Source organism: Perca fluviatilis, chromosome 8 (genome assembly GCF_010015445.1).
Source record: "Perca fluviatilis chromosome 8, GENO_Pfluv_1.0, whole genome shotgun sequence".
In the NCBI taxonomy this organism is placed as follows: Eukaryota; Metazoa; Chordata; class Actinopteri; order Perciformes; family Percidae; genus Perca; species Perca fluviatilis.
The window spans coordinates 20344878-20371437 of NC_053119.1; the positions used below are offsets into that span (position 1 = coordinate 20344878).

Below are 26560 nucleotides of genomic sequence, written 5' to 3' on the forward strand. Positions count from 1 at the left end.
CAACATAATCTCAGGAGGGAAATGAGTTGATGGAAGGGGCGATGATACATGCTGGTGCTTTGCTTCTTCATGGCTGTAGAATCATCAGTTTTGTAGTTGTTATGGAGGCTCCCCGTGTATGTGGATGTGGTTGATGTTATTGACTCCATCAAATCAGCACCATTACCCACTCCCAACAGGCTTATTACACCCAAAAACAGGAGTTGATACATTCATTAGGCTCACAATGAACTATGTGCATCATTTTATGTGTCCTCTGTGGAAGCTGAAAGTGAGTGTTGCCTGACTTATAACACTTTCTCAGCTAGCATTTATCTGAAGGAAGTGTGAGTGGACTTGAAAGGGTCTGTGTAGCACTATTGTGCTTCACCACTGCGAATAAGATGTCATGGTGTGTGCATTCAGATGTATTTTAGTATTTGCTTTTATGTCCAAGGACTTGATGTTCTTATTATGCTCTGTAACTCAATGCGTTATTAAACAATTTATACTGTGACTATAAAGTAAGCCACCATAATGTTCTCATAGACCCATTTCATATGAGAGAGATGCATATCTACTGAACTGGTCAACTGAATCTATTGTCAACCCACGTTTGACCCAGTTACTGCTTTCACAAAAAAAAAGCAGTAACTTAAAAATTCCTTATCATTAGCCATGTCAGGGGGTGCGTCATCAGGTCCAGTGGTGCATGTTAATCTGTTTTTTTTGGACACTGGGTCTAAGTGCAAGTTTAGGGACAATGGTAGGGACCAGAGACCTAATTTCCAGTGCATGTGCAGTGTAAATGTTGTAATGTATGCATAAGAACAACATATCCATCTTCCTCTGCTAGCCTCAGTGTTTACCATTTATATGACAGATTTCAACAACTTGTATGAGTTTTTCACAGGACCCAGTACTGTATAACATACTTATCTCATCATTCTGCAAAACTGAAGCCCCACAGATTGATGGTTTTTGGATTTGGTTGCCTCACTGTTGTAAACACAAAGTTGACAGGCCGATGCTGTCAGTTTTATGATCCGAGATGTAAAGCATCTATGAATATTTCTTGGACAACTGGAGTTGGGAGCCTCTGTACCCTTTGCTGATACTGAATTTAATGGGAAAAGAAAGCCAAGCCTCTCAGCGAGCAAGCAGTCATGAGTTGGCTGGACTGGGTGAGGGCTCATGCTAGAGCGCATTGCTATTGGTGTTTTGACTTGCAAAGTTTGGAATTTGTGACTGTCAGTGTTGCCAAGGCTCACAAAGCAGCCTGAGCAGTGAAGCGAGTCTGTCCGACCCCTCTGTTCTCTGCTGACCTTCTGTGATGTCACCCACCAGGGTCATTGTGCTTGAAAAACACTGTGGGTTCACTGATCTGCAGGCCTAATTTTCCTCCCACTCTTTTGCTTACATCTTGGTGTAATCCCAGGACTTCACATTGCCTGTGCCTCCATATCTGCTCCTATACTTGTATGAGACAGATCCTAGAAGCAGCCTATCGATTTTCAATGCGTCATTAGCACAGTGATTTTTGGACTGCTCATGTAATTATGGTCAGTAGGGTGTTGTAATTCATGAGAGGATTCAGTTCTCCTAAACTTCCTGGCAGCCTGGGGGACTTTGAGTTTGACTTCCTCATTGATTGGCCCATTTTGTTAGCCTCTGCAAAATTAGCCACATTCCTTTTGATCTTTTTCTAATTAGTCTTTTCTTCAGTGTGCTAGTGTAAACACCTTTTCCTTTCATTATATCCCTCCAAAAAAGACATTCGGAAAAGAGTCCTGTCTTGTTCTGAGATTTCTCAATTCCCAACAACCACGTCTCCATCGCAGAGACGGATAAATTAGCTAGAAGTCGTTGTATTTCAAGTTATGTAGTGTTTCATTTCAGAATTCACATTACAAATAAAAATGACTATATTCACATGCATGTTAATATCCATCATATATTTGACCTCAACAATGTCTTCTGTTGAGAAAAAAAACTAATTTCCAATTCACTGATGTCACTGGAGTGACTAGATCTTGGTCTTTTGTCTGTGAATAATGACCACTCAGGCACCCAGGAGTCTGTTGTTATTTTTCAGCTCCATTTGACACATACACACACAGCTAATTACTGGAGCGGAAGACACCCTCTTCCCCGAGACACTCATCCACCAATGCACCAAGAGGGTGGCCATTTCAGCCAATCTTCTCACTGGCTCCCTGAAGACAAGCTGGTAATGGAAGTGTTTATGCATGCAGTGTTCTTGCACTATCACTCAGTTGGAACAGAGGGCCCTGCAGAGTGCTGGCAAACTCTCTGATTTTAGGCCGTCTTCTTCTCTATCTACCTCAGGCTACTGTTCCCTGCAGCCACTGTACCTGCAGCTGTTCAGAACACCAGCAGGTAATAACCTGCACCTTAGTGACAAAGGAGAGAGCGTGGGAGTGTAGGTGGAAGAGGAAAGAGTCAGAGACGAGAGCGAGTGGGCAGGTAGGAGAGAGGATCCTCTGAGAGTGGATAAACATGTGAACACTTTGCGATTCCCTCTGCCTTCCCATCTCTCTGTGACTCTGTGTGGGCAGTTAATGAGTCTGAAAGCTTCTCCTCGGCATCTGTCAGCTGAGAACCGGATGAAGCCTCTAGTGCAAACTGTAGTTGAAAAGAAAAGCTCCATTGCTCCTTGATAATTGGTACAATGTACAGTATAGGATTTTTTTTTTAAATGTCTTTTTTTACTTCTCAGCTTCATCCATAGACTACCCTATGGGACAACTGGTTTCTAGACACACAAAAATATTATGAAATTCAAGGTATGCATGCTTATAGAAACAACACAACAGCATTAGCACAGCATGTTCGGCTATTCACACTTTGGATTTATGAAACTTTGTGCATGAAACAGTTTATATTTTCTACCTTTTTTATGTTCAAGGTTCAGGAACACAACAGAACTCTTTGCTATAAAATCAAAACAAACTGGCCTGAAAAGAAAAAAAATGAGATGGGAGATGACTCATCACCTGTCTAAACAAAGATTGGACTTAATAAGCTTTGTAAAGGTAGTACTGCACATCGCAAAGCTATTGTACTGGATTGCATTATGTTGTACAGCTGTAGCTATTGTTCATAGTCTCTGTACCTACCTGTCACACACAGTGCATCGTTACTTTAGGCCTTGAGATTTGACGGCCAGACAGGAGTGGTGGGGCCAGACCACTCTGCTGTGATAACATCTGAGCTTGCCCACGATGTTATCCTTACTCTGTCATAATGCCTAACTGTGTGTAGCCATACAATGGAGTGTAGTTAAAGTTTTGAGTTGAGATGAAACAGAATTTGTATGACCTTGGTATGGTCATACCCCCCCCACCCCCCCTTAACAGATTCTTGGAACAGTAGCTAGGTCTCCCACTCCCGCTAAATGCCAGATGAGCTGGTGTGAGGACTGTTTTTCCACTATTAAGCCAGAGTTTGGCATGTTTCCTAATTTATAAAAAGGAAATTACAACAAATAGCTTACAGTTGTAATCAGAACAAATGGGTTGATCATGACTGATTTCACAAGTGCTTCTGTTCTCCCCACACAATGTTTTTAGTCATGAAGCCTCAAAATGTAAAACTCCTTAACTAATTAAAGTTACGGCATCTGTGATTTTGAACCCAGCCTGAAAATGTATGCTGGGGGTAATTCAGTGTGGCTGTCATTGTGACATTTACGTTTTCATCTAGCAGATGCCCTCAGACTGACTTACAATGAGTAAGCAGTTAGGAACATTGTCTAGAATACTTTGATGATACTCACGGTGTTGTAAGGATCAAGCCTGTGAAAGAAATGCATTTTTGTCTGTAACCACCCTGTCCTGTTTGTTTTATAACAATGTGAAGGGCTTCACGATGGAAATAATTTTTTGTAGAACACTGACAGCAAACCATTGATTCAGTTATCCTGGAATAAAAAAAAACTGCTCTTACATGGCAACACACACAGATGGCAAACAGCTTGCCTAGACTTTCCCCTCTGACACCTTTTTGTGGGCGTTGGAGCACAAGCTCCTTATTCGCCACAGATTCATATTTCATGGATTGGATCACTAAATATATCACATATCATCCAGATCGTCATTTCCATCTCTCTCTGCTTTCTCTTGGGGGTATGGTGTCAATTTTGTGCCCCAGGTGGTGGCCATATCTCCTGGCTCCAGGCCCCAGCATGGGAGGCCCTCCCTGGAGGACCAAGGATAGCTGAAGGACTGAATGTTTTAGTGTAACCCCCCTCCCTTCCACGCTCTTATAATGGAAGCCCGATGCATTATTTATGTAGTAGAGCTGGTCAACATATTACTGATGGTGTTAATACAGTATATGTAATGCCTCTTTACTGTTTTACACCCACAAAAATGCATTTAGTATTTGTGTTCAGTTTTTGTTAAAATATAGTGACTTTGAGAGCTACAGTACACTCTTAGGAAATCACTGAAAGGAGGGAACAGGGAGAGAAAAATAGCTACTAAAGAGTGTATTGACTGTCTCTGGGTGTCTTCCTGCCCCATTGACTACACCCAGCAGGTTGATGAGTGGAGGAGCTGTTTGGCTTCTAGGTCGGGGCCGAGGTCATTATCTGGGCTTTCATGTCCTCAATAGCTGCAGGCTCCCTGCTGAACCTACTTGATATTCAGTTCTTTCTTTCATTTCATCCTATTGAAACTAACAAGCTTTAACCAGATATCATAGCTCCAGTAACTTGAGTGGAAACCTAAGATACAGTATTACAATTCCTTCAACAGTGGCCACAATGTTTTGCAACAAATTCACCGCAACTTTATGGGCATGATTCAAATACTTTCATAATTAGCTTTTTAAACCCCCAGCACAGCCATAGCTCATTTTTCAACATGCCCCTTTGTCAGGACTTGTTGAAGAATTAGCTGAGGGAGGTGCAGCTATTCACATTCATATGTAAGGAAGCAAATGCCAGAAATAACAGCTCACTGAGGAAATAAAGCTCAACTTCGTTTAGGGCTATGTGTTATATTATTGACCTGCCTGGGTACAATCCCAAATAAACAGTGGAACAACTTTAAATCTGGGATATGGTGTCACTTCAGGTCTTCCATGTGGTTTTGTAATATAGCACTTAGCTGTGTCCCATGTTTGTTTTTTTCCCATGCATTTCTTCCACGTGTGGAGGAGTTTGTAAATTGCCTGTAAAGAATAAATCCTGCGCGACTACTGTAGAGGAAAGTACGGACGTCTTTTTCTATTCATGTCACCAGGACCCCATCATCACACTGTAGCTGGTCAGTCTCTCTCTCTCTCTGTGTGTGTGCGTGTGTGTGTGTGTGTGTGTGTATGCATCCTCTGTTCGCTCGGTTTGTAGTTGTGCTGGGAGGGAATAATAAAAGCGCCGCTGGCCACCTTGCTTTCTTTACATCCGGACCGTGACATCATCGCCTCTCGGGTTTCACTGTGTCTCTACTACGGACGCACGCGGCGCAGCAGTCCGCGAGAGTGCTCCTGCCCAGCGAGCACAGCAGCAGCGGACCGAGCGCACTTCCCAACACACGCTTCTTCAAAGTACACGAAAACTCTCAGGTCGTTACATCTGACGTTTCACATTTGGATACAACGGTTACTTGTTTTTTTTTTCTGCACGTTTGACTTCACCGCGCTTGTTTAACTGCTCGGACATTTATGGGAGCTTTTCATTGTAAGTAAAAACCTGCAGTGCTGTCGACGTGTGCGACATACGTTACACTACATACATTGAGCGGGATTAGCTCCTAACGCGATAATGATTGAGGGGTTTTGGTTGTTTTAATTGTTCTAAAGGTACTCGTTGATGCTATCAAAAGGGCTATTTGATGGATGCAGCTGCTGTGATTGCCTTCTGTATTGCAGTTATAACCAGCTCCTGCCAGGCTCCCAGTCAGCGTTTTGTTCTTCACATGGCTTGATGTGCAAACACCGTTTTTCGCACTGGACACCACCACGCACTGATACCGTATTTTGCCAGCCTTTTGTCAAAGCAGAGGTTCCTTGATAAAAAAGGATTCCCTATACTTGGAATATAGTGTTATCGTCTGTAATTAGTTGTAGATTTAAAAAAAATAAATATATTATTCGTTCTTTTCCCTTATCTTTCATAGTTTTAAAAAGTAATATTCAGTTGGTCAGTTAAAGCTGAGCCCCAGGAGTTTTGAGTTTCACAATAGTGAAAACAAACCCCTGGAGGGAAAATACTTTAGAATTTTTTTTCTCAATTACTGGGAATGTGTTGACCATCACTTTACTGTAAGCAGTCCTGAAGGGCCACTGTTTTCCCCGATGACTGTATTCAATTATGCATCAGATATATGGTTCTGGATGATCTTTAAAATCTTGTATCTGTTAATCACAGTCAGTTATAATTATTATAGCCTTGCTCAATGTATCTCCTGCAGTGACCTAGACTATGTCCTTTCTTTAATAACCAATGTAGACCAGATCACATCAACTAGATCAACTAAGCAACATGCATTTGTATTGTTTTTGCATTTTTGATCATGTGGTTGCCAGAATTTCTGTAAACAGACAGGGAGCAGTTGAACCTGTTCGTCAGGATTATGTGTTTTTAGGCATGTTAGCTGTTCTTTGTTGAACTCATGTGTTGACCATGCACAAACATCATCTATAAAGCTAGCCACTATTTTTGTGTCTGCATGTAAACTTATGGCAAACCTGATAACCATTTTGATCCTTCATGTTTTAAATGAAGTATTTCTGTTGTGGCTTGTGGTCAAGACCCTGTCTGTATAGTCTGACTGATTGACTACTAAGTGGTTGTTTGCGCACAGCAGTTGTTTGAAATGTCTCACTAAAATCCTATATATTTATTACATATCGTACACATAGTATAGTGTGGTTTAGCATGTGTGTAGTGTTGCTATCACTGTACAAAGCCAAAAGATTAGGATGACACTTGTCAAACCCACAAGGAGAAAAGGAACAGCTATGCTGTACTTATTCACTTTTCCCATGAGCTCATTGTGACCATTGTCCCCAATGTTCAGTGTTTCCTACAGACTTGGAGTCATCAACGTTTCAGCAATGTTCCCTACAGACAGAATTTATTTGCAGTGTTCAGCCTGGGGGCGGGATGCTCCTTCATCAAACACTTGAGCTGACTGCAAAACATCATTGCAATCACAAACAAACATCTTTTAAAGGAACATGACGACTTATTGGGACTTTAACTTATTCACCGTAACCCCCACAGTTAGATAAGTCGATACATACCCTTCTCATCTCAGGTCACTATGCTTTTACTATGTAGTAATTGTTGACTCTGAGCGAACTCCAGGCGAACTCTCTGCTCCTCACCACAGGGCTTAAGGTGCTGCGAGCAAATCACTCCGCCCAAGTAGCAGAAGTAGCAGTGCCTTTCTGAGAATATAGTTCCCAGTTTATATTCGGTTAGAAGATGGCTGTATCTCATATGACCTTGTTATTTGTACACCCTGTGACTGTACAAATCACAACATGTAAATAGGAACATGTTCGGAGCAGTAGGCTAGTTGGAACCGGTTACCTCCAGGGTCTGTGCTAGGCTTAACTAGCGCTGGGGGCGTCAGACAGAGTTACAACACGCACGGAGAAGAGAAGGGTATGTATGGACTTATCTAACTCTGGGGGTTACAGTGAATAAGCTAAAGTACCAATAAGTCGGCGTGTTCCTTTAAGGAAGTCAATTTACCAATATATATGATTTCACATCCAATGAATGTTTACATCTGTTTTGCAGACCTTTTACCTTTTAGCTGGATAGAAAAATCTGGGATAGAGCAAATTTATTCAGATGGTCCATTCAAAAAATGTGTATCTATGGGAGACACTGTTATCATTAAAGAGCAAAATGGATTAAAGGAAATGTACAAATGCCCTGTTATTGGCTGCTAGTCCAGCCCCAGAACTCACTGAGCAGAAGACATCTGGGGCGGCTGTGGCTCAGGTGGTAGAGCTAACAATCGGAAGGTCTGTGGTTCGATACCTGGCCCTGCAGTCCCATGTCAAAGTGTCCTTGGTTCTGGTTCCAAAGTGTGTTCCTCCCGATGCTGCGCCATCGGTGTGTGAATGTGTGTGAATGTGTGTGAATGTTTATCTAATGAGAAGCTGACATCTTGTATGGCAGCCTCGGCCACCAGTGTATGAATGTGTGTGAATGGTCCTATACTATTTAAAAGTGCTTTGAGTAGTCTAGAGGACTAGAAAAGTGCTATAGAAAATGCAGTCCATTTACATCAAGGGGAGAGGAGGGTGTAGCTGCATTTGATTTCAGGCTTTGAGTCATGAGAGATAAATCAGCAAAATGGTATAAAGCTGCAGAGAGATGTCCGCTCCCACTGATGCTCTGGTGGTCATATACAGACCTACCACACTGGTTAAATGTTTGTATTTTTTACTGAGATATTCAGAAAATGCATGTAAGAACTAGGGATGCACCGAATCCAGGATTCGGCTTTGGATTTGGCCGAATATTGGTCTTTTTGACGGGGTTCGGTTTCTGCCGAACCTTAGAATTTTTTCCCACCGAACCGAACCCTACGCTTGTACTACTCGCGCTACGCTGGTCGACGTAATGACGCCGCCGTTGATTACGTGAAGGTAGTTACGTAGTAGACCGTCAATGCAGTAGGCTGTGAGAAAGTGAAAATGGAACTTGTGAACAGAAAAAAGTGTTGTTTGGCAGTACTTTCAGTCAAAAGAAGGTGATTCAAGTCGAGCTATATGTTCAATTTGCAATGCCGATTTGTCTCGTGGTGGCAAGGACCCTAAACATTACACACCATCGCCGCTGTTAAAACATTTGCGTATGAAACCTCCCAAAGAATACGAGTTGTGCATGAAGGAATCTACAGACAGCAGCCAAAATGCAGCAACTTCAGATATAGCAAAGGAAGGACAGTCACAGCTAAAAACGCATGATAACCAGATGACCCTTACCAGCTTTGCTAGCCCTGGGAGTAGGATTCGGTATTTAGTTTTGGATTCGGCAGAATCTTAACTAGTGGATTCTGTATTTGCCTGAACCCCAAAAATCTGGATTCGGTGCATCCCTAGTAACAACTTGCCCTTCAATATGTGCTTAGTTTCTCAATTGATTGCTAGATGTTTAATTTGCATGATGGCAGCATCAATTTGTGAATACATTTTGTATTAAAATCTCAGTAGGGGTATGACACTAACTCATGTGTGCTTTGGATGAATTCAAATGCTTCTCAGTTAATTTGCCTCTTTACTCCAGTATGTGGAAAAAGGGGGAATGAACACCTGAAAGCAATTGTTACTTCCCACTTCTTGCTATTAGCCTAGTCTTTAACGGTATGAATGAAAGCTGAGGGTAATGTTTTTAAACCTTTTTACCATCTTTAAAAAATACTAGTCACTAGTTCATAAGCCTGCAGCTTCCCAGCCTTTCATCCATGTATGTCTTTAAGAAGATGACCTTGATAAGAAGAGTCTGGTTACTATTTTGGGTGATACTGCTCTTTGTCCTGCAATTGACCTACATAGCAACACAGTATGGATGTGACGTCTGTCTCACTTTCAGGACATGAAATCACAAATATCAGTGTTTTTTGATACAGTACTTTTGACAGACTGCCTTTGGGTTTCCTCCATGTGCTTTATCTGCCAAGAAAGTTGTATTGAATGCTAGCCTGCTCTTGTCTTTAATGAAGCCTGAAATTGAACATTGAATGGTTAACAAGAGCAGTTTTACAGAAATGTTAATGTTAATGTAATGTTTGGAATTTCTGTTTCATAAATAGACCTTTTAACCCTTGTGTTGTCTTCCCGTCAACCTTGAAAAAAACACTTATTTTTTCGATGTTTTTGACGCCTTTTTTTCACAGTTTGTTTTTGCTTTTTCCAACATTTTAAATTGTTAAATTTTTCTTCTACACATTTTCAGCGCTTTTTTCTACGTCCCATATTTTCTGATATAAAACAAAAATTGAAAATGGGTCAATTTGACCCGAAGTCAACACAAGTTAAGTTGTATCATGTTGGCCTCTGGTCAGAAGGCCAAAACAAGGCTTGGTTTTACATCACTACAGTGCACTGCAGTTTAACTTCTTGAATTTTCTCCATAATACATAATTTCACTTCTTTCACTTTTCAATGTTTTATTTTTCCTTGAGAAGGCAGCTTGTTTCCATGACTCCAAAATATTCTCGAGTCGCCCATTCAGCTCCTGTCACCTTGACACACTTTGTCACAGCTGCTTTGAGGGGGCTGTTAATTGAATTGTTTGTGAACAAAATCTGATTTGTAGCCCCGAAAGAGCAGCTGTTTTCTGTGGTTAAGAAAAGAGGTCTAAGGTGAAAGTCAAAGCTTAACAGGCTGGATATGTTATTTTTAGTGATTTTGGTGTGATGCACGTTTTCCACAACCTTACCTTAAAGATATTCTTTAAGGACATTACAGTAGTCCAGGTATTTCAATTTTTTGACAGCACGTTGCTTCATGTTGCCGCTCTGCATTTCATGTGGCCTCTCGGGGACTGCAAAGCCCCTGTTTTGTCTTTTCTCTTGCATGCCCACTCACAAACTGCCTATTTTGCTTATTCTGCTCAGCTTTTGTGACGAGGGCTATTCATACCTCCAGTCAATGTCCATGAGGTATTGAGGAGTTCCACTGCAGCCAATTCTTTTTTTATGCTAGTTAAGAATACCCACCTGATAATGTGAAAGCTTTATTCAGTAGTCATGCCTTGCCTAAAGTTGTGTCCAAGTTTCTTCCTGGGTAATAGGATTACATTTATGAGCATTAACAAGAGAATTAATTATCACTGAAAGGCTCTGTTAGGTGATTTTCAGTTGGATTTGTTAAAGAGACCAAGACATTTTCCTGCTGAACTCTTTTAGACTTCACCTGTGTTGTACTGGCATTTAAAAAGTATCTAAAACTGACGTGATCTTGACAATGTTGGTAAATGCATAGAGTTAGTTTTAAATGTCAGCAAATAGTCATGTGTAAATTCAGATTGCAAATGTGAGAACATGGATATGGGCTAAGGGAGCCAGAGCTCAAATGTGTACCATGTAGTCTGGTTTAAATAAGGCCCCGTCCACCGCATTACCAACATCTTTACCGTCTTCCCTATTCGTTCAGAATAGTTAGGTCCAAACGAATCCACTTGTAAATTACTCAACACCTACTCATAGCAGGCCTATAGGCAGCTGTTCTGCTACAGAAATTCACCAAAACGGGAAGAAGACATATCACTTCACTTCCATCATAACCCATATCTAACATACTAGCTAGCTAGATTATTTTCTCTTAATACATCCGTGGACTATAATAACTTTACCACTGCTGCTGAGCGAAAATGTGTCTTTGTTACGTTGTATAATGTGTTGATTGTTTTTTTGATGATTGTAGCGCTAGCGAGCTAACTTAAGCCTCGCGTAAGCTAGCCACACGGCAGTCAAACAAACATAATATCCATGAATGATGTTTTTAATAACATCTTTTTCTTGCAGTACCTTTCACAATAAGCCGTGGTAAAGTTACTATAATCCGTTCAAGGAGTTGATAAGCAGACAGATTACCTAGCTAGTTATAAGTTATACTTCCACTTTATAAACAGATAGCCATAGCAGCTAACGTTAGTTACTTGCTGCTGGAGCGGTAATGCTTTAGCGATTTTAATGTTGGCTACATAACGTAGCAATATATCTTGTGTAGAATCCAGAGGGAAGGGTCAGGGAGCAGAGTATTTAGATGAAGTGAGTGGTTTGACCATGGAGATGGGACATGCTCACTTAGCTTCACAGCGGTTGTTCGTCAGCCAACGTGGGAGAGGGTGTAAAAGCTATGTGTAAAGAGGGGTGTGGCGATGACCTCATCGATACGGATCCGTATTTACCATCCATACGAAGCCAAACGAGAGCCGTTTTCGGATTTTTTCACCCTGAGACCTGGTTTCAAAAAAGTGCGTTTTCAGGCAGTGCGTTTGCAGGATTCGTCTGGACGGTCGGCCCAAACGATGCAAAACGTGCGTTTGCACAAAAAAAACGTTTCCGTGTGGACGGCCCCTAAGATGGCATGATTTCACTAGCTCAGCACTGCTAGGATAAGGGTGTGATCCTACAAGGCAATGTGTAAAATCTTCTCACCTATGCTACTGGGAGGGCTGTGATTGAAGCATCTACTGCATTAAGTATGTGTCATTAGATTATATCCTGAGGAAATAAGGCTGGATTGCTTGATTGCTCTGGCCTGTGCTGTTCTGTGCTTCGCGTACTATCATTTCCCATACAATACAGTGTAGGTTCTTTTCCATTTGCTTGCTTAGTATCAGAGTGTCGAAGTTGCAGAGTTGTTTTTAAAAGCTGTTTTTCATAAATTCCCCTGTATCCAAATTAGCAACAGCAGTTCAGACTATTCATGATAACTTGTAGATAAATTTGTTCTAGTTCTTTTTTAACACAACACAGAATGAGGAAATCCCCTCGAGTGTTTACAGTTCCTCCACATTGAAAAAAATGACAAAACACATGACCACAAGTAATGTTTTTATTTTTTTCTTCCATCTTTTATTTGGCCTGTTCAAAGTAAGGCTGAAATGATGTTAGTAACCCCTATTGTGACTTTTTAAGTGTTGTCAAATGCCACGCCTCTATTTGACAGTTTTTCTTATCTACTTTTTCTCCTCTGTACTTTCAAATAAATAGAGAGGTTAAGGGGGATATGTTTTGAGTACGACAATCATTTTAGAACTTCAACAGTAACAACTTTGTTTGTGTAATGAACTTCTGACCGTTGAATGAACCTCTAAGATAAATTATCTGTGAAAATGGTCCAAAATTAGCAGTAAATGGCTGTTTTTGGCTTCTCAGACATGAATAAGGTGGAATGTTAAACCAAATATTTGCCCCCACTTCATCTCTTTAAAAATGTATCAAGCAGAGATCTGAACTGCAGATTTGGTTTGGTTTTCAAGTAAAATAATTACATAAGGGAGCTTCTAGTGTGGCCCCCAAACTCTGATGTTAAAACCCAACAATATGTTGTCAAAACTCATAAAGACCATTCCCCTTCTCTCCAATATAAAGATCCTTTTTGGAGCCTCTCATTTGTTTGTGGTTAAACTGTAGAAGGGGAGTGAGGCATCAAAGACCCACCCAGAACAATAAAAGCTAAGCCTGTGGAGTGTTGACCCCCAGACCTTAAGCTCTTCATTACTGCAGCTCACTGCTAATTGTTGTGGACAGGACAGTCCTGATTTGCCCAACCCTCCCCACTACAGGGTGGTCAGCTCTCACTGCCTGTCTAGTTCCTCACTTCTATACATCTGAGGTCAAGAGGCAAGGAACCTGTTGGTTCCCTTTATCCCTACCCACCCAATAAACCAACATCTTCCTCTGGAAAACAAGAACTCCTAAACTTAACTGAAGAGAATACAATGTTTTTGCCTTCTATTGAAGCAAAAATGTTACCATATGCTCCCCTAACTCCTTAGCCCTGTGATTTTATGCTGACTTAATCTTGATTGTAGTGACCACAGACCACATCCTCCAGAGCATGTGTGACCATTACAAATGGTGTTTTAAGCTAAGATTAGCTGGCAGAGGTATTTTGAAAAACATATTTACTCAAAAAGAGATTTTGAGCTGGTAGTTGATTTAGATGCAACAATGGCTGCTGTCATCAACTTTGATTACATTATCATCCAGTAATGTTTTCAGAGGGCCCTTATGTTGTGTGAGACATAGCGCACAACCCACATATTCTAACCCACGTTCTAACAATTGTTTTGCAATATAATCCTGTCATATTTGCAATCAGCTATTGATTATAGCTTGATGATGTGGGGGCACACCAAACTAATTTTGAATATTATCCGTATCTGCAGTGTGGGATGCCTTCATTCTTTTTCACAGCATCATCAAGCCTGTCACAGTGGTATGTTAAATGTCACTACAGTACAATGTGAATAGGATAATAAAATAGCTTAAAGAATACTTCAAAGGAGACAACCACGAATTGTCATGGGCTACTTTTGTAGGTTGTCCAAAAGGAGATTTATCTACTAAACAGGAAATGTGTATTGCTGTTACCCTGCCTATTTTGGCCTACACACAACCATGACCATCATTTTACTTCATTGCCCCCATGTTGTCCCCTGAGGCTTAAGATCTCCCTGTCCTCCCATATCACATGTATCATTGGGAAGGTTTCGAACCCTCTCAAATAGCTTCCGTCCATATAGGTGTATGGGCTCTTTGATGTGACACAACCCCCCTTTAAAACCATTAACCTCGCACGTGTTTCAGTCAACACATCTGCAAAAACATTGTTAACATTAGAAGGGCCTTTTCATTTTATAGATGTAACCCTTGATCCACTTTATTTTGAAGGTGATATTTAACGAATAGATTTAAACACTTTTATATTCTTCAATATGATTTACGTTATTTTTTATTTCAGGTTCATCTGTTTGTAGCTTACGAACAGATAAAACCCGTTTCAGTCAAACATTGAATTTTATTTAAAATTAATTTGATGTGACATTTTATTGATTTTTACAGGGCAAATTATCCTTACATTATGTCTGCCCACTCCACATGGAGGTCAGTGGGTAGAGTGAGCTTTAGTAGTCTGGAGCTGGTTGGGATTCATGATCATTGAGGTAGAGTCAGTTTATCAAACAAATATCAAATAGCCATGCAATAAGAAAGTACATTTCCACATTTTTGTGATCCCAAAGTATCAGCTGGTATATTTTCTTTGATGTCTTGACGAACAGGTGTTGCTGATGGGGGTTGTCTTTTAATCAGGGTGTTTAGAGCCAACGGCAAGTTCCAGTATCAAGTTCCTCTGGCCAATGTTTTAGCAAACACCTGTCAGAAACAGAGAGAGAAACAGAGCAACATGGGCATCATATTAGAGCCCTCTTTTAGTATAGACTGAGTAGGGGCCATCACTCTGTTGAATGCAAATCAACTGTTTAGTCAACTCATAGCCTTAGTTTGGTCTGCTTACTTCTGAGAAAACAGTCTCTGTTTTTGGCTATCTACAGTAAATGTTTGACTTTTTATTTGTTATTTGCTTGTGTGATCTTGTGTCGGGTGCAGAGAGCACATATTTACTGTACCATCATTCAGAACCATTGGGTCTTACTACATGGACCGCCAAACTAAACAATGAGCTGAAAGGAACTGAAAACGTATACAAAAATGATGTTGCAATGCTTATTAACTCCGCCAAGGAGGTTATGTTTTCGGTTTGGTTTATCCGTTTGTTTGTTGGTTTGTTTGTTTGTCATCAGGATCACAGAAAAAATACTTGGTGGAAGGGTGTAGTATGGACCAAGGAAGAACCCATCAAATTTTGGAGCAGATCTGAATCACGTGGCCCTGGTGGATACACAAATAATTTTTCACTTTCGTTAACATTGCGAGATAGGGATGTTTGTGCTGCATTCATGTGGTGTCGAGAATAGGGCTGTGTAGTAAATCAGATTTTTAATCGTGATTACGATTTCGGCCCCTGACGATCACAAAAACGGAGTTATTGAAAAAACTCTCTTCCCCCCGACACGCTGTATTCACTTAATGTTACTGTTTAAAACTTTTTCCAGGCTCGTGGGGGTGCATAGCGCTCAAAACCAACATGAAAAAACGTAGTAATGTTCCCTCAGCATTTTGTTTTGTTGCTTTACTATGTGTAAAACTAGCGGTGCCGTTAAATCATCTGTTTCACGTAACTGTATATTAAGGTACTGTCTTTTTGCTGAGGTTAGCTAGCAAATAAGCCCACTAATGACAATGTTATTGTTCATATTTTGGCACAATGTTTGGTAATGACCGTAGTAGTGGTCATAGTGAGTGATAATGTGATCTGAGATTGCAAAATGTGTTATGTATCTGTAATTGTTCATTAGCTATAGCATTAGTATTAGCTTCCAATTTAAGATTTTTTTAAGTCTTTTTTTTTTTAAGATTATGTTTTTGGGCATTTTCAGCCTTTATTTGGATAGGACAGCAGAAGACATGAAAGGGGTGAGAGAGGAGGGAATGACACGCAGCAAAGGGCTGCAGGCCGGAGTCGAACCCAGGCCTGCTGAGTCGAGGAGTAAACCTCTATATATGGGCTGCTCTACCAACTGAGCTATCTGGGCACTCGTGATTTTTTTTTTTTAAATCGAGAATCGTTTTTGAATCGAAAATCCATTTTGAGTCGAATCTTGAGCCTAAAAATCAATATTGAATCGTGACATTTTCTGAATCGTGCACCCTTAGTATCAAACACTTTTCTCTCCTGTAATGAAATTGCATGCATTGCCAATTAATAGGTCGGCAAAATGCACCCTTACATTTAAACCTCTGTTCCTTTTAACCATGGCTAAAGTACCACATGAAAGCAAACTCGTGGTGCATGGATTCAGAGTATCAAAGCTAAAAGATTCTCAAGTATTGGATAGTTTAACTGATTGTTGAATTCCATCCACAGTTCTGCATAACATCATTCTTTCATCCCACTACTGTGTACATGACTACCTATCCAGACTTTCTTTATTCTCGCAGAAGAGCATAGACATGTGTGAAGGGATACCAAAAAAAAATGGTGCCGTTGGTCTGCCCAAAGACCGCACAGAGTGCTCTGCTGCCAACAGTGCCTCTGGTAATTATAGACCAGAGCTGTGGAGACGGTTGCTCTCCAGGCTAAACTGAAACTAAACCCCCTATTTCATTCTTAGTATTTGCTCTTTTCAGTACAAGAGTACCCCATGTTTAAAAACTGTTATTTTTGGGCTGTAGCTTTACTCTCTACTGTTTATAGTTCAGCCTAACTGAGCTGAAATATAGAATAACTGTCCAGTTAAGGCAGTAGTAGCTTTGAAGACTGTTGCTGACACTGCAGCTCATGCAACTTATATTGTCTAATGTCTTGTTTAATAATTACTGCTGTCAATATATCTGATTAATATATTGATAACATACTCTCTACTGCTACTGAACTTCCCATTGCTGTAACTCACTGACAGTATAATCAAATAACCATAGATTTTCCATCTCTAAATTGTAGGTTATGAGATAGGAAGCTGATGAACTGGATCTTGAATTAATTTAACAGTGCAGTCACTATTCCAATTATGCCGTTGAAAACAAAACTCAGGATTGACTATTTACTGTATAGTTCGAAACAGAGAAGCTTGTCATTCTAACTGGAGAGTTTACTGAGGCTTCCGCACCCACGCGATCCAGATCACACACACACACATTATAACCACACTCTACTTTACTGGAAAGCTGCTGTTGTTTTGAAGGCCCCAGTCCTTGGACTACTCCTCTTCAAAGACTGTGGTCTGTGTCCTGGTGCTCTAATCATGTCAGGGCGGAAGGGACTGTGGGCCGCTGTAATTGGCCAACAGGATGGGTGGGTAGAATCTTCTGTACTTCTGTCATTGGATGTTGTGTAGGATGGCATAACAGCCTGCTGAAGCCTTTTGTTAAAGGTGAAATGGGCTTGGTACACACTAACCTACATCTAAATTTCTCTTTTTTCCTGTTGTATACTGTTTTTTATAAAAGCTAAAGCAGTGGTGCTCTTATTTGAAAAGGAAGGAGGTTTTTTTTTTTGCTGTGGACCCTATGTAGCATCTTTCTGCTTTTGTTTGGGTCCCTAATGCCATACTTTGTCTTGTCATGGGGCACTTAAGCTGTTGTTTGGTTGTGCCATGACTGCTTGTCTGTTGTACCAAATATATGTCCGGTTGGACCAGTTTTACAGAATGGACCAGTTTTTGATTGATTAATTCCTCCTTTGGCACAGCATGCTAATATTATTTACATGTTATGTATCTGTTCCATCTTGTCTCAGTATTCCCATTTCTACTCAGCCAATACAAACTCTACCTCAACTGCTCTCATGTTTTGCAGGTGAAGAGTTCTGTCAAGCCTTTACAGCTCGAGTTCTTTGAAAATATGTTTGGGTTTTCAGGGCAGTAAGCAGCATATCAATTCACCATTTTTAAAGATAAATCAATAATTATTGATGGGCTTATTTTTCCTGACATCTGAATGCAGTATGATTCCTAACATTGACCACTAATTTCTTCCCTTTTCCCCCCTCTCTATTCTCAATAGCCACAATGAACGGAAGGTGACCTGCAAGCATCCTGTCTCAAGCTTACCCTCACAAGACAATTGCATCTTTGTCGTAAACGAACAGTAAGTCTCTTGTTTTTTGCTTTAAGAATGTCACTGGGTAGCATTTTTAAGCACTACAGTATGCTGATGCAACTCCTGATGTCTAGGCAGCATAGCACAAGTCTGCGCCTTGCCACCCTCTATTTACAGTACTGCCCTTTCAGTTCAAAGCCTCTTCTATCCAGTGGTTCTTCATTCATCTATGTTCATAAACACGTTCCTTAGAAATAAGAACTAACCTACTGAATGGAAATGTCACTCTTTACAAACGTCTTAGATACTCATTAAAGAGCTTTTATTAAGTGCATAATTATTGCTGCTGTTTTCTGAAAATGCCATTGCCAGCCCTTGATGCTAAGGGCTGCCAATAACAAAGCCATTGTATCATGCATACATCAGCTAGCAGATGCAGTGATTCACAGCAGTGATTCACAGTTCATTTTGACCTGGACAGGAGTTCATGGCCTTTTCAGTTGTCATTATGTACAAAGATATGTCCCGTAACAATGTTATGTCCATGCGATAATTTACACTGCTTTCAGCACAACGATAATCACATCTGCCCACATGACTGGATCAGAAGCCAGGCATCTTGAACTTTTACTTACTTTTTACTTTCCATCTGAGGAATCGTCAGTGCTCCCATTTAACTTCTTTAACTCCACCCATGGGCCTCATAGTGAGGTGTGGACAAAGTCAAGTGCTCTGTCCAGAGGTCTGCAGGATGTCCAACACAGAAAAGGGAGGGCAGATGCAGATCTATAACTTTGGCCTCCTTTGCAGAATCCCACTCAAATTTACTTTTGTGTCCCAATCCGTAAGTGTGCTAAATATGTACTAGACTGTACATCACAACCCACACCATGACACTGATTGACACTGGATGACTGAATGACACTAGCCTCAACTTTGATCTACCATCCTAGCCATTTTAGCTTAATGTTGCGCAACATGTATCCGCTCCACTCAGCTTCTCACTTCCCTCAGAAACCCCCTGTGATAGCAGATTCTCCATAACGTTATATTGTTGAGCTAAAGGTATGCCATCCCAACTGCTGGGACTTTGTTATTGAGCAATGAGTGCTGATTGAAATATTTTCTGCTTCAAGACATGAAATGTCACTCCAACGTGGGAAATTATGGCCACGGTATTAAGTATTAAGTCCAACAACTAGTGGAGTAGGAATTCCTAATGTCCCATCACGGGCACCAGTTTCAGCTTGTTTAAATACACTCACCTAAAGGATTATTAGGAACATCTGTTAAATTTCACGTTAATGAAATTATCTAATCAACCAATCACAGCAGCTGCTTCAACGCATTTAGGAGTGTGGTCCAGGTCTAGACAATCTCCTGAACTCCAAAATGTCAGAATGGGAAAGATGATGATCTAAGAAACTTTGAGCGTGGCATGGTTGTTGGTGCCAGACGGGCTGGTCTGACTATTTCACAATCTGCTCAGTTGCTGGGATTTTCACGCACAACCATTTCTAGGGTTTACAAAGAATGGTCTGAAAAAGGAAAAACATCCAGTATGCTGCAGTCCTAGGGGGCGAAAATGCCTTGTTGATGCTAGAGGTCAGAAGAGAATGGGCCGACTGATTCAAGCTGATAGAAGATCAACTTTGACTCAAATAACCACACGTTACAACCGAGGTATGCAGCAAAGCATTTGTGAAGCCACAACACGCACAACCTTGAGGCGGATGGGCTACACCAGCAGAAGACCCCACCGCGTACCACTCATCTCCGCTAAAAATAGGAAAATGAGGCTACAATTTGCACGAGCTCACCAAAATTGGACAGTTGAAGACTGGAAAACTGTTGCCTGGTCTGATGAGTCTCGATTTCTGTTGAGACATTCAGATGGTAGAGTCAGAATTTGGCGTAAACAGAATGAGAACATGGCTCCGTCATGCCTAGTTACCACTGGGCAGGCTGGTGGTGGTGGTGTAATGGTGTGGGGGATACCTTTCGCCTTCAGAACTGCCTTCATTCTCTGTGTCATTGATTCAACAAGGTGCTGGAAGCATTCTTTAGAAATGTTGGCCCATATTGATAGGATAGGGTCAAACACGGTATTAGTATGGTGTACCTAATAATCCTTTAGATGAGTGTATGCGGCTTAGTAATTAAGGTCCTGGTTTTACTAGAATATGATATATTGAGCTTTTCTGCCTTACCAAATTCTTATGAGCTGCATTTTGTTCAGCAGAGATGGTTGCGAAGAAGCTTGTTGTGCCAGAACTGTCACACTGCACTCTCTTGACACATTCCTCCCCTCACTGTGTTACTCTCACATCTCTGCTGTTTTTCACGCCGAGAGGCACAACACGCCACTGCAAAACGATATCTAATTTGGCAATTAGTGTTTTACCATCGTAAAATAATCTGCAAAATGAATATCAGATGTACTGGAGAAGTCCACTTTGGGAAGGCAACATCCAAGTGATAAACCCACTACTTGACTCATTGTAAGCTTATTACAGTGCATTTCATCCAACAGTTGGCTCTGTTTTTAGAAAAAGTAATAAGGGGGAAAATCTTCACCCTAGACGAGTAATAAAAGGCAAAGACGGATTTAAGCTGCCCCAGGGATAAAGAGGCCAGGCAGAAGATCACTGCCTAATCTGCTCTGTACTAGTAAATCCAAAACACAAAATTTTGTTTAAATTTGGCATGATAATTTTTAGTACTAATCTAGTATAACATATAAAGAACATAAACTCAACCTTCAGACTATATGGTAAAAGTTAGGGCTGGGACGATATGCTTTTGTCCCGATTTGATTCTTTCACGATACATGGGTGCTGATTCGATTTGTATTGCCTTCAACAAAAACAAAGTTGAATAATACAATTCTAGAGACAGTATATCATGAGACATTTCTAAAAATGAATTGTTATATAAGAAGAGTGCACATCACATGTCAGTCAGTCAGTCACTCTGACATTTATTTCATTTGTAAAGAAGTACATAACATGGATTTTCTGCATTTTCTGCTTTCGGTCTGTTTTGCTGGAAACGAATATGATGTAGTCGCTGTCAGCGGTACCGTATAAACAGAAAATATTAGGTGAGTCATTGGTAAAAACAAAATAAAATTTTAAAAATCGTCCCCAAAAAAATCACTATACATACGAATTCCGATTTCCCCCCCCACCCTTAGTAAAAGTAATATACAAACAACACAGCTACAAATTAGTAATTCAGACATATATTAGATTAGGATTGAGTTTACAGATTTGAAAAGACAAATAGCTTATTCTACTCTGAAACTGCAGTTGTATCCTAGTCTAGGAAAAAACGGTCTGCCATAATGCGTGGAACCTATTTATGCATCCATGATGGATTGTGTAATTGTAAGAGGGTGTGGTGGCCTCCAGTGAAGAGGCAACATATAACAGGCTAAAAGAGAGGCGAAGATACTGCAGCTGGACCATACGGTGTAAGGATAGTTACCATTAATTACACTCAATCGTCTGCTCAGTAAAAATGACTCAATCTCATCCTTAAAACATTTTGATGCAGATAAACGAAACCAGAACAGGTGAGTCAGTGATGCCTGGGCCTTGTTGTTGTTGTTGTTGTTGTTGTTGGTACACAACCCACAGTCGGATAAATGCATGGACACCACTGTGTTGTTATTGAAGGACCAACCTACTTGTACATTAGCCTCTACTAATCTGCTTTATCATGACTTATGGGTTATAAAAGGCTATATTAAATATACATCATACTTGTGCTCTCAGGTATGCTGTGATGTGTGAGCTACTACTCAAGTCCTGACTCAGACCCGTCTTTGACAGCTTCACCCACCTCAGTGAATGTCTCAGCATTCATTACTGTCATTACTGTACATGTCTGTTCCTATTTTTAGTGGTCCACATGACCATGTGCAAGCTGACAGGAGATATTTGTATAACTCACGTGTAACACGTTTACCAAGACATCATCTGACCATGTCTGCAATAATGAAACTTATTTTAAGAGCATGGTGTTCAGTGCAATTTAGGTTGAGCGATATGACTTTACGATGCAGTTTATACTTTGGTAGCTTTTCCTTTAGTATCTCTGGATGTATTAAATAATCAAAGGTAATGTTGAAAATCAATGAGCCGGGCTGCATTATGGCAATATTGGATTTTTTTTATATTTATGTGACAGGAATCTAGAGCTAAAGATGTTTAATTTCTAGATTGGCTTTGTATTTATAAACACTTTCTCAATTAATATCCAAGAAAATGTAACATTATTATGATATACACTACCGGTCAAAAGTTTGGGGTCACTTAGAAATTTCCATTCCACTCCATTAAAGACCATTAAATACCAGCTGATCTGAGTGGGTGGCTGATCTTTAATGCAATATCTACATTGCCCGTTATCGGCAACCAGGGCCTGAAGTTAACTCTTTTGACCACCAGCCACAGTGGCAGGTGGATTTAAAAGTCGCGGGGAGAACGAAGCAGCAGATCCGCCCGCAGCAGAGAGCCGACAGGATTGAAACAGCGACTTTATAGTGAAAAACCGTTACAGCGTACATTGATGTAAAAATGTATACATGTTGGCAGGATGGTCTGAAATGTTTTGCACGGTCTTTTGCTGTACGTTTTGTTGGTAAATGTGAGATGTTTGAGTCACACACATCTCCTCTTCATAACAGAAGCAAGGAAATTAATTTGACCCGTTCTCACTCCCGCTTGGTCAGTGGCTGCACGTGGGACTGCTGGGATTGTCGCGAGTAATGAAAATGCGAAAGGGGGCCCCGGCTGTCAATCAATGTCTTCCAGTGATGCGGGCCCCTGATTGGTCCGAGAAGCAACCGCGTACCCTGCTTACCGTTACGCGTCTCACTCAATTCTCATTGGCTACCTGCCAATGTGGCAGGTAGATTGACAGTGTTACCCGCCAATTGCAAAATTCACCCGCATTTGGCTGGTGGTCGGGTGTTAATTTCAGGTCCTGTCAGCAACAATATCCAGTGTTCCAAAGGCACATTCTGTTTACTAATCTGATATCATTTTAAAAGGCTGAGAAAACATTGGAGAACCCTTTTGCAATTATGTAAGCACATAATGTAATCTGAAAACTGCTGCCCTGGTTAAAAAAAACAATGCAACTGATCTCAGCTGGTATTCGGTCTGTAATGGATTGGAATGGAAAGTTTCCCCAAACTTTTGACCGGTAGTGTATATTTATAAATGCAGTATAAAAGTGCATATACAGATTATATATAACAGATATATAACAGATTTTATCCACCCACTCCTTAGTGCAATCAGTCCAGGGTGGTAGGTGGGTGCTAGGTGGAAAGACAGCATAGCAGGATGATATGTAAGCTTATCAGTCTTGTCTTGGATATGGTCAAATATATAGATTCAGTACATAACGCCATGTATGCTGTATGTGCAACAAGTCTTCAAACCCCCTTATTGGTCAAAACATTTGAACTTTCATTCTCAACAAATTTGTCTTTCCTCTGTTTTGTAGTGTGAATTGTGGAAAATTGTGTCACCCAGCGTTTAGCAGGTAATACACTAGGTGCAAATAGTTAACTGTGTGTTCTCCACATTTGTTTTTTATGTAAAACACTTGAACATGTCTGTCTGTTAATAATCCTTGTTGTTGCACACTAACAACAGACTGTGGGTGTTTTGAATGGTGTTTTGCCTGCTGACCTGTTATGCATTTGCATTCCAAAGTCCTGTAAGATCTAATATCTGAACATTTATTTGTTCATAATCTAACCACTACTTTTAACAAAAAGGTTGTCGTTTTTTTTTTTTTTTATACAATAGGCCAAAAGGCATCAAGAAATATGATCATTGTGAACTTTGTGATACACACAAACTGTCAAATACTTTGACTTTATGAACACCCCTTCATGCTCTGTCCCTTATGGATATACAGTCTACATGTACGCAGGAAAGAGTCCTGACTCTGTTCCTATGCTGGAGCTGGGTAATATGACCAAAAAATCAATATCATGAGGATTTTACACATTTACCTGTTATCAACAAATACATTTAAAAATGATTAAAATAATAATAAATGAGATACAATACAAAATATGACGAAATATGATTTTAACCTACCATCAGGCCCACAGGACAACTGTATGTCTGCGTAATCTACTGAACAATCTTGTTTTAAATATGCTAAACTACCATAGCCTTAGCATTGGCTAAGAGCCTAAGTGAGAATTTTGTTTTGGCTTACTGTTGTATTTTTTTGAGGGGACAGCTCTTGAAATACACAGTGACATGAGTCAAATTAGTTTGGTGAATAATGTTGGTGTCTGTAAATGTTTTGGTTTATCACGCAGCTCTCTGGTATTCTGCGTCTCTGAACCTGTGATGGATGTATCCACTGATATCTTGATCTATGTATGCTTGCCTTGTCTTCTAGTCTTTTTGTTGGTTAAAAAGATAAAGGCCAGTTTCACCACCAAAAAAAAGTGTTTGAAAAGCACCCTTATTTCTTTAGAAATGCTGTGTGGTCATTTTAAAATGCACCCTCAGCCGCTTAGTTCAGAGTCCCCCCCCCAGTGTGCTTAGAGCGCCAAGCTTCAGGGGCAGTGTAATCCCTCCTCACTCTTTTTGCACGCACAGACCCACACACTCACACAGGCACACATCGTCCATGCAGCAGGACCAGGCATTGCTGTGACACTTTAATACATATGGGTTAGTCTTTATATTTGGGGTTGTGTGTTGGCCCTGTGATGGACATGCAACCTGTCTATAGTGTTTCTTTGCAGATAGATGCTGTGTAAACCTACGCTGTATTGTCTGCACATAAATGAAGCCAAAATGTTACCCAACTAAACTCCCTTTTCCCAGCTTTGCAGGTAGATAGTCATGTTTTTTTTGGGCCCCTTCAGGCTTTGATTTGAAATGTATTGACTTTGCTGTTGCCATGGAACTATGGTAAATACAAGGATGGTTGTAGTTTAGCCCTCGTATTTTGCTACAACTATTACTGTGTTCGTACATCACAGTCATATCCACTGGAGGCTAGCGCTGTCTAGGGACGAGCACCAACCTAAACAAGAAAATAGTCATTTAAAGCATACAGACCCCTAAAACAGCATGTTGGGGAGGTCATGCTAACGGTTTAAAGGAAGCTTGTTAGTTGTTGTTTCATTTCAAAAATATAGATTTGAAGCATTTGGTGGTCTCCATTGCGTGTGTGCTCTGGATTTACTGTCAGTAGCTGAGAAATAAATACTGGAGAGGCCCTGATGAAGAATTCTTTGAAGTAGAGATGGCCCGATACCGTTTTTTGCTTACCGATTCTGATACCTGAACTTGTGTATCGGCCGATACCGAGTACCGATCCGATACCAGTGTGTCATATATATTTTATTCTGTTTTAACAGCTGTATACTACTATCCCTGTATGGATGTGATATGATTTCTATCTTTGTTGTCGGTCTGGCTCAGGTTAAACTCTTTGTAAAACATGAACAAACACAAACAATGAATGCCACAGAACTTTCTTTTATTATCCAGTTTGACCGTCAGTTATAACGGAAAAAAGAACATAAATGAACTACTTCAACGTAGATTTTCTTTAGTGCTTTATTACGTGGTATCGGATCGGTGCATAAACTCCCGTACTTCCCGATACCGATACCAGCGTTTTAGGCAGTACCGGAACATCTCTACTTTGAAGAGTTAAAAGACCTAAAGAGTTGTCCTCTGAATACACATCAACGCTTTATTCACAGTATTTACAGCTATTTTGTATTAGCACAGGATTTAACTTTTCAAGTTTTTTCTTCTTCAATCATTATCATATTGTGTTTAATCATTGACAAGAGTACCATTATATAGTTATTATATGTCCTTTTTGTGATGTTGCTTTTAATTTTATTGTCAAATTTTGATCACAGTAAAAACATTGTTGAGGAACATTTTTACAGCTAATATTTGAATACCCAATTAAAATATTGATTTTGGTAGTGCCACTGCTTAAGATATTTTAAGTTGTACATGAGGACTGTAATTCAGCTTCATATCTCCTATTGTTCATTATCTGCCCTAAACACAGGCCAGCTCTTACACTAAAGCTGCCAATTTGACACTCACTGCAGATTGATTATCAGGCCCAAACTAATTATCAAGAAAACCCCAGCACACACACACACACACACACACACACACACACACACACACACACACACACACACACACACACACACACACACACACACACACACACACACACACACACTGCAGCTCAGAGCCTGGAAATGGTCTCTTGCCCAAATCAAATAGAGCAACATTTCTCTTACATCAAAGTCTCATACACTTTCTTCAACCCCTCCCAACCTTTTTTTTTTTTTTTATGTCAGGTCGACACACCATTGATTATGGTAC

The 26560-nt window shown here is 40.4% G+C and overlaps 1 protein-coding gene across 26 annotated transcripts in view; it reads left to right on the forward strand.

Annotated features, from left to right (window-relative positions):
- LOC120563870 (pleckstrin homology domain-containing family A member 5-like) overlaps positions 1-26560 on the forward strand; it is an 86878-nt gene that overhangs the window by 28651 nt on the left and 31667 nt on the right. For 16 of the 26 annotated variants that reach the window (XM_039808344.1, XM_039808325.1, XM_039808323.1 and 13 more), the window contains exons 4-5: positions 18111-18194; positions 23667-23705. In XM_039808344.1, the coding sequence (XP_039664278.1) occupies positions 18111-18194; positions 23667-23705 (123 nt within the window). Of the gene's footprint in view, positions 1-17335; positions 17401-18110; positions 18195-23666; positions 23706-26560 lie in introns of those variants that run through there. The other 10 variants (XR_005640019.1, XM_039808324.1, XM_039808346.1 and 7 more) reach the window with 3 other exon arrangements.